At 48.0% G+C, this 16,082-nt stretch overlaps 1 protein-coding gene across 1 annotated transcript in view; it reads right to left on the bottom strand.

The window, feature by feature from the left end:
- Positions 1-11,835, bottom strand: part of LOC307207604 (discoidin domain-containing receptor 2-like) — a 55,057-nt gene extending 43,222 nt beyond the window's left edge. Inside the window, exons 1-6 of the mRNA XM_079961571.1 lie at positions 11,459-11,835; positions 8,056-8,208; positions 3,319-3,421; positions 2,502-2,730; positions 1,731-1,878; positions 1,080-1,185 (exon numbers count right to left, since the gene is read on the bottom strand). Of these exons, the coding sequence (XP_079817697.1) occupies positions 1,080-1,185; positions 1,731-1,878; positions 2,502-2,730; positions 3,319-3,421; positions 8,056-8,122 (653 nt within the window). The 5' untranslated portion in view covers positions 8,123-8,208; positions 11,459-11,835. The remainder of the gene's footprint in view (positions 1-1,079; positions 1,186-1,730; positions 1,879-2,501; positions 2,731-3,318; positions 3,422-8,055; positions 8,209-11,458) is intronic.
- Between the last annotated feature and the right edge of the window lie 4,247 nt (positions 11,836-16,082).

Genomic DNA, 16,082 nt, shown 5'->3' with positions numbered 1-16,082 from the left:
AATTGCATGCATAGACAATGAATGTGCGTTATCTTTTTTGCTATGCAAATAGCAGCTGGCGGGAAAAGAGGAATTTAACTCATTGGGCCTGCCAAGAGCTCCTTATTTAGTGTACATTCATGATGACTGATGCTCTTGATGGGCCTGTGAATGTTTCTTCATTTCCAACTGGTGCATGTCCTGCTACTTCCTGCTGAAATCCTGCCACTTTTCATACCACAAATGTTCAGGGTGGGGTGCCCCGCTTTTGTTGTGTCACAGCACTAGAGTGCCCCACCAGATGGCAATAATGAAGCAATGCTGGGGAAGCATCATGGAACAACTCAAACAGCATAATGATATGTGGACAGTCCCGTATAAATCCAGCACAAATACTCTATTAAACCATCAATGGCACACGGCAGAATACACCCACATTTAAGAATGAAAAACGCCACTCTGGAGGTGCCCTTTCTCTCCCTGTCATGCCCCTGACCAAAATATCCCCTATCAGAAGCTCTGTTGGTGCAAACCAAGTGGAGTGTCTCTTGAAATGAAGCTTCAGAGGCAGTGAGAGACTGAGGCAGTGAGAGACAGAGCTAACCTCTCCCCCACCACCACCACCTCCCCGCTCACTCTCATTAGTCCTGCTTAAGATTTCCCTAGGGTGCCATTTGCAGGACAACAAAATGTACTTTTTAACTGCATTCCCACCATTAGCAGCACACCCAGTTTAGCCCTAAGATTTCCAGTGGCTGGACAGTGTGGCTGCAGCCTGACTCATTTGCTCTCCCCTGTGACTAATAGAGGTCAAATAAGTTATGCAAAACATATATGCTTATTTTCTCAATCTGTTATGCAGATTGCGAAATGCAGCTTCATTGCGTCACACAATTTTTGTTGTCATAGTTTGAGTGCAGTCCACCCGCTGCCCAACTATTTAATGCCTTTTCTGAGCACCCAAAAAATCCCAGGCACTGATCTCCTTCCATTGCCCAGTTTGGAAGGTGGCCTTCAGGCTGAAAAAGATTCCCCATCCCTGTTTTAGAGAACTGAGGGAGAAAGGGATATTTCACCCACCCACGCAGGGCGCTTCTTACCTGCGCTCCTGATAACCATCATAGGTTGAGTCGTTCAGGTAAACGATGGGGTGGCCGGGAGCTGCAATCATCTCCCCCTCAGGCATGCTATAGGATTCCAAACCATCTAGGAAAGGAGACAACTAGGGGTCAGTTGGAGGCTTTTGAGCCCTCTGCCTGCACAACCTACCTGAGCAAGATGAACAAGGGTCTTTTTCCCATCTCTTCTTGGCCACAGGTGGCCAAGGCAGAAAACAAACAGGCTTTCAAGCCAGGCAGCAAGAATGAGCCTTCTGGTGGCAGCTCAACCGATATCTGAGCAATGATTTGCTCAATGTTGTGGATCTAGACCAGAGTCAGCAGCTATATAGTGCGAGTTGGGACTCTGACCAGTGGTGCTGCTGAAGAAAGAACCCAGCAAGCATCTCCACCTCAACATACCATATGGAGCAGCCTTCTTCAAGATGGTGCCCTCCAGATGTTTTGGACAATAACCCCCATCATCCCTGACTGTTGGGGCTATTCTGGCCAGGGCTGATAGGGGTTATAGTCCAAAATATCTGGAGGACACTGGGAGGAGGACAGCTGATACAAAGAGTTACAAACACCAGGGTCCTACTACCAGAATTCCCTGGAGCCTTATCAGGGACTTGCTGAAGTTCAATTCCTTACCAGACCAAACACAACCATAGAGTTCCACCCGCATGCAGACAGTCATGGGCTGCTCAGTCACTGGGATCACTCGGATGTAGCGGGCAATGACAGGCGGGCGAAGGTCTTTCAGGACAACGTCATATGTGTCAGTGTTGCCTTGAATCACCTGGATTGGAAAGAGGTCATGATAAGGCTACTGTGCAATCAGCATCTGATAAGCAGCAAACACTAGAGCACTGATGAAGAATCGCAGGCCAAGGGGTCAAATGTGGCCCTCTGGGGCCCTCTATCTGGCCCTAAGGACTCTAACCATGCCACACCCCTCACCAGCCCTACTTTGCTACCACACAGCCTGTTTATCAAGCATTCCCCCTGATTGGTTTGCAAGGGGATTAGATGACATTGGCTATTTAATGAGCATTCTACCTGATTTGTATGCAGGGAGGTTAGATGATGGTTGCATCAAAACAAGGGTTATGCCTGGAGAGCCACTGCCAGTCAGTGTGGACAACGCTGAGCAAAATAGGCCAGTGCTCTCAGTATAAAGCAGTTTCCTAGGCTTCAAAGTAAATACCTTGGCATCCGCTGTCAAATTTTCAACCAGAAACAGATCCAGAGATTGGTCTGAACCGAGCGCAACAAGGAGTTCAAGGGCTGAAGTTAAAGAGAGTTTGGAGGTCACATGGATAGGTGACCTAATAATTATTTTTAATGAGGTTTAGTAACTTTTGAAGATTTTCAAGGGCTCGCCACTCTTCTTCAGAGATGTCCTGACCGCATCTCACCCACCTGTTTGTTCTGACGATCTTTCCAAGAGAGCCATCGCTCCCCGTTGCGGCTGTAGTCGATCCGGTAGGCACGGGCAAACTCTTTCCCAGTTGCCCGGGCGTGCCGACCTTGCGTCCCCACCAGTGTGATGAAGAAGAGTTTATGTAGGTCTATCTGGAGAAACTGCACATCTTCAGGTTGCAGGAGACCGGCTGGACACCATGCCCCATCACCCTCTTCTCTCAGCAACCTGAGAGATAGAGAGAGAAAAATAATGTCAGAGCTCAAAAATCAGGTATGAAAGTGGGAAGAACATGCAAGGCCAGCCTGAGCACAGAATTAATGTGTTCTATGTTGGGCTGCTCTTGAGATTGGTCTGGAAGCTGCAGCTAGTGCAACATGCCATGGCTTGAGTGCTCACTGGGGCAGGATATCACCACCATGCTCTACTACTGCTGGGGAAAAAATGCACTGGCTGCCAATTAGCTACCAAGTTATGTTCAAGATGTTGGTTCTGTTGTATAAAGCCCCATACAGCTTGTGACCAGAATATCTGAAAGATTGGTTCATCCATAATATACGTGATTGATCACTGTGCTCTGCATGAAATGCCTATAGATACCACCTTTCCAGGAGGTTGTTATGCACAATATAGGAACCTCCTGTTAAATATTATGGCAGGTATAATCTCTGTTGTCTCTCTGGCAGCTGCCGAATAGCTCCCTCTTTCAACAGCAAGAGGTATTTCCCAGTCTGTACTGGATTTTTTCTTTTACTGTAGTTCTGCTTTGTTTTATAGCTTGCCCTGAAGCTATGCCCCACAGGTCATCCTGCTCACCGTGCATACTGAGGCCCCGTGGAGTCATACCACTGGCTGGAAGCAGTGATGTCCTCATCTCGGATGGTCCCTTCGTGCATCCCCAGAGGGTATCGGCATATCGCTGAGGGAAGAAGAAGAAGAAGAAGAAGAAGAAGAAGAAGAAGAAGAAGAGGAGGAGGAGTTTGGATTTGATATCCCGCTTTATCACTACCCTAAGGAGTCTCAAAGCAGCTAACATTCTCCTTTCCCTTCCTTCCCCACAACAAACACTCTGTGAGGTGAGTGGGGCTGAGAGGCTTCAGAGAAATGTGAGTAGCCCAGGGTCACCCAGCAGCTGCATGTGGAGGAGCGGGGAAGCGAACCTGGTTCACCAGATTATGAGTCCACTTCTCTTAACCACTACACCACACTGGCTCTCAGGGAGGGAGGGGACGGGAGGCAAAATGGTCACATTAGCATAAAGGCAGAGAACTTTTAAGAAAGCAGAGATATGCCCGGTTATCACTCTACAGGATCCACTTTCATTTTATCACTGCTCAGGATTGATTCATTGTGGGTAGGGGGGAAAGGGCTCATGTTAACAACACTGGGAGTAGCACTGCTTTAATTGACCGCTTGCCACTGCCCTGGGCCCATTCTCCACATAACACCTTCTGAAGTTGCAGAGTCGCCAATAAATGCCTCCTTGGGTACTGTGAAGTCATGAGAGCACATAAACTGCCCTGCTAAATTGCCTTGTCAGAGGGGCTGCAGTTCAGGGGTGGGGAACCTTTTTTAGCCCAAGGGTCACATTCCCTCATGTGACACCTTCTGAGGGCAATGTGCCAGTGGCTGGAGCAACAGGTGTGGCTCCTAGCTCTGTACAGTAAAAGCCAGAGGTTTCTACATGCAGCCAACTCTGCACGCATCTCACAGACTGCTATCCATGCAAGCAAGAGGCATAACTGCAGTTCAAAAGCAGGCAAAAGCTCTTTGAGTAGAGAGCAGAGCAGGGCCTTCGAGGGATGGGGGTGGGAGCTTGGGAAGAGTCCCAAAGAGGGCCACTTTTGGGGCCCAAGCTTGAGGTTCCCCACTTCCCCTTGTGGCTGCAAGATTCCTGCCTTGATCAGTGGTCAGGCTAGATGGCCTCTGAGTTCCCTTCTAACTCATATAATTCCTTCAAACCAAGCATCTGAAAGCCATTCACCAGAGCTCTCTCCACCAAACAAGATGGTGCCAATCCTATGAAGGCCGCATTTGTCAGGCTCCCATCCCAAATCATGACCATAGCAACTTTTGCTTGAGAGCAAGGAGCAGATCTTTATTCAAGCTGGTACAGGCTCTGTGACAAACGCAAGGCTCCAAAGTCAAGATTCCAAGGTCTATGAGCAAGGCAAGGGGCTCATCATGGCCAAGCAAAATCTACAAAAGCGTCCCGACAAATGACACACCCCTCCCACCGAGCTTTTAAATATGAGGTGGGTGAGGTTGCTTATAGAATTCTCTTGCAATCCTAAGCCTGATGCACATGCACCCATGCATTCCACCTGGACAGATGTGTCTGATTCCCACCTAGGAAGGTACAAGACTGTGTCCTGCCCCACCCCCTCCAGCTCCACTGCCCCCTCCTCCTATTCACCCCCTCCCTGTGGCTAGCCAAAGTCCCCCTCCTCTCCAATGAAGAAGAGTTGGGATTTGATATCCCACTTTATCACTACCGGAAGGAGTCTCAAAGCAGCTAACAATCTCCTTTCCCTTCCTCCCCCACAACAAACGCTCTTTGAGGCGAGTGGGCTGAGAGACTTCAAAGAAGTGTGACTGGCCCAAGGTCACCCAGCAGCTGCATGTGGAGGAGCGGAGACGCGAACCCGGATCACCAGATTATGAGTCCACCACTCTTAACCACTACACCACACTGGCTCTCAGACAGGTGGAGAAGAGAGCCACCAGTTCTGCTTCTCCCTCTTTGACATCTAGAGGCACAAGGCAAGGTCCTCCCTCCCACCTAAATCCCTGGGGGCCAGCCTTCCAGCCCTCCATCTGCTGCTCCTCCTTTGTCTTCTTCCGTCTGGGGCTACCAAACCATGCCAGATCCTGACAGAGCTGAGGAGCCAGTGAAAACTCAATACTTGGCCTGATATTCTTCACCTATATATAGTCCCTGGGTAACATCAATATATCCTTATGGCTTCCAGCGCCACTAATAGGCTGGTAACTCCCACCCAGCCCTACATTGCCTCCCGCTGCCACCGCACGATTTCTGTTCTCATCCTGAGGTAAAGTTCTTAACCCAAGGTACTTTCTGGGTTAGCAGAGTCTGTAACCTGAAGCGTCTGTAACCTGAAGCGTCTGTAACCCGAGGTACCACTGTATTCTGAATATAAATGCAGTTAAAAACAATTAATTAATGCAATATATTGATGCAATTTTTAAAACTTACAGTCATACCTCGGGTTGAATGTGCTTCAGGTTGAGCGTGTTCAGGTTGCACTCCGCAGCAACCCAGAAGTAACGGAGTGTGTTACTTCTGGGTTTCACTGCTCGCGCATGCGCAGACGCTCAAAATGATGTCATGCGCGGAAGTGGCAAAACGCGACCCGCACACATGCAGATGTGCCGTTGTGTCTTACGTTCCATTCAGAATGTGAACGGGGCTCCGGAATGGATCCCGTTCGCATCCCGAGGTACCACTGTATGTAGTTGCAAATTTCAAAGTTAAAGGCATAGAACAGGCATACTAGCCTTGCCTTTATCTTAACTCCTCTTCTCCTTTTGTTACCTATATTCTGTCCACTGTCAAGTCAGGTCAGGTCACCTTTTACAAGAAACATAGCCAAATATAGTGCCTTTCAGAGGCTGTGGACTACAACTCCCAACAGGTTTGGCCCTTGCCCTTGCTGGCTGCTGAAGTCCAGTGTCATCTGGAGAGAATCATGCTGGCTACCACTCTTTTACAACATTGCAAAAATACAGCCCTTCCTCTCTGTCCCCTTGGCAGAAGCCAAAACAAGCTTGTCTACACTTTGTCACCTCTTACTTAGGCCAGTCTTCCCCAGCCTTGTATCCTACAAAGGTTTGGACTCAAGCTCCCATTAGCCCTAGCTAGCATCGCCGATGGTCAGGGATGATGGAGCTGCTGCCTGCCTATTCCAGTGCCTGAACCTCCAATTGCCCCATGACCTGGCATGAGTCCGGCACTTCTGCTCCCAGCTGCTGCCTAAGAAGGTAAGGAGAGTCTGCTGGATCAGGTGAACAGAACAGCCCATCTAGTCCAGCACCCAGCACTCACAGCGGCCAAGCAGATTCCCCAATGGGAGGCCTGCAAGCAGGACCTGAGCACAAAAGCGCTCTCCCTTTTTGTGGTTTCTAGTCACTGGTATTCATTGATAGCTACAGGTGAAATTCGAAAAATTAGAATATCGTAGAAAAGTTCCTTTATTTCAGTAATTCAACTTGAAAGGTGAAACTAATATATGAGATCGACTCATGACATGCAAAGCGAGATCTGCTTCTACTTCTCAGAGGTCCAATCTTGCTCGATTTGCAATCCTTGTTTTGCTGATTTCCTTGAATATTCTAATTTTCTGAGATGGTTAATTTGGGGTTTTCATCAGCTGTACGCCATGATCATCGCAATGATAACAAATCAAGGCTTGACATATCTCGCTTTGCATGTCACGAGTCTATCTCATATTAGTTTCACCTTTCAAGTTGGATTACAGAAATAAAGGAACTTTTCCACAATATTTAATTTTTTGAGTTTTATCTGTAGAACAAATAAAGGCTTAATATATCTTGCTTTGCATGTCATGAGTTTATCTCATATATTAGTTTCACCTTTGAAGTTGAATTAGTGAAAGAAAGGAACTTTTCCACAATATTCTAATTTTTCGAGTTTCACCTGTACATCCTCCATGAATTTGTCCAATCCTATTTGAAAGCCATCAAAGTTGGTGGCCATCACAGCCTCCTGTGGGAGTGAGCTCCATGAAGTTAACTATGCACTGTATGAATTTATTTCTTTTATCTATCCCAAATCTTCCAGCATTCAGCTTCACTGAATGTCCACAAGTTGTAGTGTTTTGAGAGAGGGAGGAAAAATTTCCTCTATCCACTTTCTCCATGTGATGCCCCATTGTATAAACTTCTATCACGTCACCTCTTACTCGTTTCCCCCCTCTAAATCAAAGTCCCAAATGCCGCAGTATCACCCCAATTTCTATCTCATACAAGCTGTGCTATGGCCTCACATTTTGTTATAAAACACAGCAGCTAGCACTGAGGGTAGGATGGGAAAAGAAATTAAGTTTGCACCAAGAGGCATAGCGACATAATCTGTATTTTCCAAAAGAAGATGGCAACTAAAACATAGCCATCCTTCAAAATTTGCACTCTTCTGAATTTTGCAGTGCAGTTCTCGTCAAATAATGTGTGCAAAAAATTCAGACGCCAGGGTGTAAGTGTGCATAGAAATGCATTCGATCCTGAAAATAGCACAAAATTGAGGGAAACTTCCTTGCAAATGTTTTCAAGGCCAAATTGCAATTTAAAAAATGGAGGAATTTGCACTAAGATGCTAATGAATTTTACTGAGGGCTTTTAAAAAACAGCAACCACAGACTGATGTGGAGAGCTGAAAGTTACAATGGATACTGAAATTGACAGACTGTTTTTCCCTGAGAGTCTCATGCAGGAACCCAGAAGTCCCTGGCTGTTGGGGTACAGAGATTGGGATGGCTCACCCAACAATTTAACAACACACCAAGAGCTTCCTACCAGGGTTGACTTCAGAGCTGGAGCAACAAGAGAGGCTGGCGAGCAGGAGGAGTGGCAAGCAGAGCATCCTTGGAGATGTGGGAGACGATGCCCACAGCCCGCGGGGTCAGTCGGGCGGTCCTCCCTGGCCGCCAGTCACTGCCATTCAGATCTCTGAGAAAAGGAAGAAAGACATGATTGGCTTGCAGCTAGATTTTCAGGCGATGTGTACCTATGCTGATATAAAAACGGTGTCTAACCGTTTTTTGTTTTTTTGTTCAAGATCTGCATTCACCCCTGGCCAACTCTTTAAGTAAATAGAGATTTATGGACCCAGGGCATGCAAGTTTACTATCTTATGTGACAGGGATAATCATGCATGTAATTGTATGCAAATTATCCAAGGGCTGCAAAGGCAAGAAAACATCATAGGGGTGGGCTAGCTGGCTATCATAGGTGCTGACCCTTGAGTGTTTCATTGGGCATGTTCGGGCTTGCTATTTTGGGGTAGGATTCAGCCACATACTGGGAAATTCAGCTTATCCAATTATAATTGATTGGGAGGTCACTCCCCCCCCCCCACAAAAAACTTGACTTTTTGAGATAAGGAAGGTGACAGGGGAATGTCCTGGAATGGTAGGGAGACTCTTTGCTTTCACATGCCATCAGCTAATCTTCCTACAAGCCAAGCAGGATAAATGCTCATTAAATAGATCCGGTTGATCAATAAAATAGGTGTCAGGAAGCACACATTCATAGAATACCTCCAGGGTGAATTTTTATTTAAAAATATTTCCAGGTTATAAGAACATAGGGAGCTGCCTTATACTGTACCATGTCAGACTATTCATCCGTTTAGCTCTATATTGTCTACACTGACTTGTAGCAGCCCTCCAGGGTAGGGTTTACTTATTGACTTATGTAGCTGAAGCCAAGATACATAAAACAAAATACATGACAGGCAATATAATTATTAAAACTGTGCATTCCGCCAAATAAAAATCTGCTGCACTGAAGAATTTAACATGATTTCCACAAACACTTCTCTGAAAGATTTAAATCTTTGAACAAGGCTGTTCTTAAGTCCTCATAAACATGTACAGACTCTCTCTTTCGGAGGAATACAGGAAGCTGCCTCATATTGAGGCAGGCCATTGATCCCCTTAGACAACAAGGCTCCAGAAGATTCCTACCCCAGTCTGTGCTGATTGCAAAAGTTGTGCTAGGGGGTGGGGGCTGGGTTTAGCAGCCCTAACTCCTTCCCACCCTTTTCAATGTAATGGGATTCCTTTGCATCCCTCCCATCGGTAATACACATTTGTCCCAAATCTCCTCACTTATGCCCAAGCACAGATAGGAAGGTGAAACGAGAAGCAGCCCAAATTGTCCAGACGGAGAGCTCATGAAAGTGTTAAGATCTCCTCGCCGGGGGCCCGGGGTGGATCTAGTTGCTAATTGCTAACAGCTGGCAAAATGTACATTAAAAAAAAATCCACCACAGCCATTGGATGAACAGAAACATTGGGAGCCCATCACAGAAAGAAAGAGGCGGGCTAGGAGAAGAGGAGACAGAACAGCTGCTTGAACCTTGAGTTGGCGGGAGGGGTGGGGGCAAAGGCACCCATTCCATGCTGGAGAGAAGCCACTCACTTATTCTTGTCTCATCTCTCATTCTGTTACATACGTGTGCACTGCCTCTTGTGTGCCCTTGCACATGCAAGGCTCCTGGTGCTCATGCTCTTGCAAACTCAAAACATTGCTACATGCGCACCACTCTTGATAGCACACAACACACCCCTCCTCAAAGTCCTCTGCAGGGAGCTGTTTCGAGGAGGAAGTGGGCCCCTCAGCATCTGCCCACCTCCTGCTCCTCTCTCAAAACCTTGGTGGAGTGACTAGATCCACACAAGCTCCTACCCACTTCCCACAGCCTGGTGCGCCCTCCACAGACGAAAGGATGCTTGTTATTTGTTCTGCCTCATTCCATCCCTTTGCCCACATCTCTAGATTTCTCCCCAGTTTGGAATCGGCTGAGTTGGGCCCACACATTTCAGCTGCCAAGAGAGTGCTGGCTTTTTCAGCCAGAAGGCCACAATGCCTGCTGGATGACCACCCAGGGCTGTAAGCCAGTGGTGGGCAGGGCCAGAAACAAAAGTGGTTGGAGCAATACATGTAATGTACAACACGAGTTGGGCAGCTTCAAGTAGTGGCACCACCATGTGGGAAGTCAAGCACAGATGCAATACACCAGACAGGCTATTTCCGGGATTAAGGGAGGTCAAAGTGGAGGCAAGTATTTTCAGCTAGGCTAAAGGTACTCTATCATGGCAGAAGCTCCATGTTTGCCAGTTAAGAAATGGAGCAGAGGTAGCTTTTCAACTTGTAAGCCAAGGGTGAAGAAACTTCTTCAAGCCAAATGGGGCATGGCATTCCCTTCTGCACAACTTTTCAGAGGCTTCATGCCACTGGTGGGTAGGGCCAGAGGCAAAAAGCAGGGACAGTTAATGCAAAAAAAATCCCTTTGTACAGTAGACACGGTTCTACACACTCTCACACGCCTCTCCAAAACCTCAATTCAGGCAAGCAAGAAGCATGATCAGAGCTCAAGCACATATTCCAACTAGTCTATAACACTTGGCCTGGAGATAGTTCCTAGGGCCAGACAGAGAGACCTGGAGGGCCACAAGAGGGCCCCAGCCCTCAGATTCCCCACCAATGTAGACATGTGGGAGGAGGGGCATAAATGTGGATTAGAAATTAATTGGGCAAACAGAAATGATGGATTTATGACAGCATAGCCACCCATGTGTCATCCAGACCATTTCAAAAAGCAAGAAAGTGGATCATGCTCATCACTATCATCAGGGCATGCACATGCTGCGTATTGATTCCCCAAACGTCACCAATGCTTCTGCGTGTCTTATGTTCAAAGGCCAGGGCCTGCTTTTGTTGCAAGAAAACATGGTACACTTTCACCAAGTAACACATTGCACATCGGCTCTCCTAACGTGAGAAGAGAACGTCATGAATTTCCTGCTCTTGTTTGACCGAGAGAACGCTGCGCATCTCCTGGCACACTCGAAGCACACCAGTTCCTGCCCTTCCGAAAATAAAAGAGCCTGATCCATCTTCCCCACACACAAAGCGAGGACGCCGACACCCCTTTCCCTCCTCCCAGGGGAAAGGCGAAGCATCCTTGCGCCCCTCCTGGCCTCTGCGTTGCCCACTCCTGCCTGCTGTGGCCAGGGCACCCAGCTGAGTCCCGTCCCTCCACAGCCAGGAAGCACAAGAGGGCACAGCTGGGCCTCAGTGGCTCCAGGAAAAGAGGGCAAGCAGCCAACATTGTCTTGAGCCCGAACAAAAGAGAAAGCATGCAGGAGAATTTGCAAAGGGGGCTGACCAGAGTTGCAGAGAAGGGCCCTACCTGACAGGCCTAGCCTTTGTGCAGCTGCCGCAGCTGCCTCCACCGCCATAGCAATCCCAGCCTTCCTACTGCCATGGATTCCGCTGCGCTGGGCTTCCCAGCATCTCTCCCAACACCACCCCGCTTCGCAAGCAACTTTTCCAGCAGTTTGGAGATCCGCTCAAACTTGTGGCTCAGACTCCTCCTTCTCTCTCCCTCCAGTCCTTCCACACACAGGCCCAGGAGACTTCCTTGCCTTTGTCACTACAGTTTCTATGGCAACACCCTGACGGAGGCCATGGAAAAGAGATTTCTGTATATGTGTGTTAAAAGAGGGAGAGAGGCGGGAAAGAAAAAGCTGCTGTCTCCTTTAGCCTCTGTCCCTCCTTCCTTCTCTCTCTCTGCCTCTCCCCACCTCCCACCCCCTTTCTCTTTTCCTCCAGCCCCCTTGGCTGGGAGCAGCCTCCATTGGTGGTGGGGCCAAGCTTCAGCCTGGAGTCAGGCCAAGCACTGCATGCACATGAAAAACCCACAACATTAAGGAAGGGTTTTCTCTCCCCCCCCCCCCAGTAAAACAGGGGCTGTGTGGTGTGCACATGTTGGTGTGCTTCAAGGCTTTCTTCTCTCTCCCCACCCCCCTTTGACTCCCCTCACCCTCAGTTTATTTCCATATCCCTACAAAAAACTGGGAAGTCCCACACCAAGGCTGGAACCGGCCCAGAGCTGCTGCCGCCGCTCCTCCTCCAGGATCAAATCTCAGCTCGACAATGCCGAACTTTTGCCCTTTGCAAATGTTGTGGTTCGTCAAGAGGGTTTTGGCCTGAGGGTGTCCAAGGCATGCACAAGCAAAATGAGTATATCATGTAGGGCATCTTGGGGAAACGGCCACTGTCAGAGGGAAGGACGTTGGGCTGTGCAATGTCAGGATTAAAGGCAATATGTGATTGTTCCCTTCCTCAATTAATCCCTGCAACAACCCTGTGCAGTAAGTTAGGCTGAGAGGCGGTGACTGTCATCCAGTGAACTTAATGGCTGAATAAGGCTGTGACTGTCATCCAGGGAACTTAATGGCTGAATGGTGGTTCAAACCCTGGCCTCCCATGTCCTAGACACTCTAACCACTACACCACACTGGCTCTCATATGATCCCCACTCTTTACTGAGCATCTATTCTGATTTGTTTGCAAGGATGTTGTTGCGTTATGTTATGTTACGTTACGTTATTGATCTCCCACCTTTTTCTCCAAGGAGCTCAAACTTGTGTGCAGGGTTCCCCCCCTCCAACCGCATTTAATCCCCACCACAACCCTGTAAGTGAGTTCAAACTGAGAGGTGGTGACTGGCCCAAGGTTGTCCAAGTGGGGGTTTGAATCCTGGTCTCCTGGGTCCTAGTCCAACACTAACCATTTTATGCACTGGCTCATTGTTATAGGACAATGGGTGTTCATCCTGATTTTGATCCCATTGCCCTACACATATAAAGCAATATTGTGCTACTTTCATGATCATGGCTCCCCCTCTTGCCACCAAAGAATCCTGGGAAGTGTAGTTTGTTATGGGCACTGAGAGTTGTTCCGAGACCCTTATTCCTCTTCCTAGAGCAGGGATAGGCAACCTAAGGCCCCTGGGCTGGATCCGGCCCAATCACCTTCTAAATCCGGCTCGCGGACGGTCCAGGAATAAGTGTTTTTACATGAGTAGAATGTGTCCTTTTATTTAAAATGCATCTCTGGGTTATTTGTGGGGCCTGCCTGGTGTTTTTACATGAGTAGAATGTGTGCTTTTATTTAAAATGCATCTCTGGGTTATTTGTGGAGCATAGGAATTTGTTCATTCCCCCCCCCCCAAAAAAAAGTATAGTCCGGCCCACCGCATGGTCTGAGGGACGGTGGACCGGCCCACGGCTGAAAAAGGTTGCTGACCCCTGTCCTAGAGCTACAACTCCAGAGTGCTTTAACAGCCAAACCTTCTTCACAGGGAACTATGGGAATTATAGCTCTGTGAGGGGAATAGGGAGTTGCCTAGCAATTCAGTGCTTTTTTTTGGGGGGGGGGTACTAAAGGGTATGCAGCACCAGTACCTTTTTCACCCAAATGTTAAAAGTGTGGTACTTACTGTAACAACTTCATGGTGCGTACTGGCACCTCTCTCTCTCTCTCCATTGCTCAGTACCCTTAACAAACTACAATTCCCAAGATTTTATGGGGAAACCATGACTGTTTAAAGTGCTATGATACTGTATGGTGCAGATGGGGCCTAAATCTCAAAGCGGGAAAGTGGATGTGTATTTCACATTAAAGGCACACAAAGGTAAATAATGTGTGTACATGAACTTGAAGCACAGTCTGCCGTTTCACATACCCTGCAGCTGCCGAGGTGTGTTTTGAACTGTAGATAACAACATTGTCAGGCAATGCTGGCTCCGCCCACCCACCCACCCAAAATTAAAAACCAAGGAGTCATCATCCTGTTCATCTTTAACTTGGTAGGGGACATAATAAACCAGACTTCATAAACTTGATAGCCTCCAAATGTTTTGGACTACAAGTCCTATTGGCGCCAGCCAGCAAAACCACACTAGGGGGCAGCTATCCCCCACTCTGGGTTGCCTGTTTTCTTCCTAATTGTCTCCCTCTGTGACAATGGAGTCTTTTTGCACAGGATCCTGCTGTCTTTTTGTGGACTAGTAGCATGAAGGGCTTCTTTTTTCTTTTACAAATTCTTCAGGGAACAAGCAACCACCACTCCAAAACGTAACAACATAGGAAGAGTCCTGATGTGGGATCAGGCCAAAGGGGGCCCACCTAGTCCAGCATCCTGGTCTCACAGTTGCCCACCAGATGTCCCACCATCCAGATCGCTCTTCTCTGCACCATTCACAGCTGTACAAAATCATTTTGGCAAAGTGGCAGTGTAAAGTCGTGAGCCTTTGATATAATGTCTTAACGTCCATCATGCATCTGGTTTTACATGTCTGTGCAATGGGAACAAGAAGCATCTATTCCTCTACCACTGCCACCACTGCCCAAGATTTAACTTTTAGGAAGAACCCGAGGCACCAAAACTGCTTGCAAGTCATCACACTAACAGCATTTTAACAAGGCAATCCCCAAACAGGGTGGGGTGGGGGGCGTTATGGACAATAATTTGCCAGTTATGTACACTCTGTGGGGCAACTAAGTAACTTTAGACCTTGAATGTTTTCTATTCAGGGAAGGGGAGGCCTTTACTGTCATGGTACTACTTCAGCAATGAAGTGGACAATTAGCATTTCTTTTCTCCCTACAACTCCCTGTCCTGCTCCAGTACCGCTGACCATCATACCACACTTGATAGCTGCTTCTACATTCTTGATATGTTAGAGTAGGGTTGGGAAGCTTCAGGCCTGACAGACAGAATACAGGCCTCCAGACCTCTCTGTCTGGCCCACAGAACTCTCCCCGAGATGCACACACACTTCACCAGTCCATACCCCTCTCCCCGGGTCACACCTCCTCCATCCAGACCACACACCCTCTCTCCAAGACACACCTCTTCCCCAAAGGAAATACAGTGGTACCTCGGGTTACAGACGCTTCAGGTTACAGACTCCGCTAACCCAGAAATAGTACCTCGGGTTAAGAACTTTGCTTCAGGATGAGAACAAAAATTGTGCGGTGGTGGCGCAGCAGCAGCGGGAGGCCCCATTAGCTAAAGTGGTACCTCAGGTTAAGAACAGTTTCAGGTTAAGAACGGACCTCTGGAACAAATTAAGTTCTTAACCAGAGGTACCACTGTACCCTCAGGATGTATTCCCTCTCCCCAGGCCACATGCCCACTCTTCAAAACCTAGAGTCTCCTTAGTTCACACACATCTGCCCCCAATACAAACCCTCTCTCCTCAGGACATACCCCTCACTGGCCCTGCTTTGCATCTTGCATACTTTCCCCCGGCTGGGATGCATCATTGAGCTCTGATCATGCCTCTTTCTCACCTGGAGGAAGGATAGAGAGGGGCGGGCAAGAATGTGTGTAGAAACAGTGTGACCATGCCACAATCTAGATGTTTCACTTTGGGAATGTAGCTGCAGAAGACAAATCCCCAAAGGCCTTGGAGGCAGAAATCTGATTACATCAACTGACTGTGTGTGTTTGTGTTTGTGTGTAATACACAAACTGGCCAGCAGCAACAGTTCTTACATAAGGAAGATGGGTGGGGTGGAGAGTTAGGGATGGCGGGGTGGGGGGGAGAAATTCAATTCAGTTCGCAGTTAAAGCCGAACCACCACCCCCTATTTCCAAAACAATATGAGAAGCGAAGCCCAGTGGCCCTTCAAAAATTGCAGTTCTCTGAATTTTGCAAAAGTAGCCACCCCGTGCATTGAATTTGGGACCTTCTGCATCTGAAGCAGATGCTCAGCCACTGAACTACTGTCTCAGTCCTCATAACTGTTAATAGGAACTTGTGCCAAGTCAGACCTTTGGTCTTTTGGAGTCAGCATTGCCATCACTGAGAGGCAGTGGCTCTCCAGGACTTCAGGCAGGAGTGTCTCCCAGTCGTCCCTGGGTACATGATGGACATTGAACCTAGGGCCTTCTGAACCTGGGACCTTCTGCATGCAAAGCAAGTGTTCTGCCCCCCCCCCCCTTCATATCTTTTCCCCAC

This window comes from Podarcis cretensis (assembly GCF_951804945.1).
Source record: "Podarcis cretensis genome assembly, chromosome: Z".
NCBI classification, from domain to species: Eukaryota; Metazoa; Chordata; class Lepidosauria; order Squamata; family Lacertidae; genus Podarcis; species Podarcis cretensis.
This window is presented reverse-complemented; position numbering and strand designations above follow the sequence as displayed.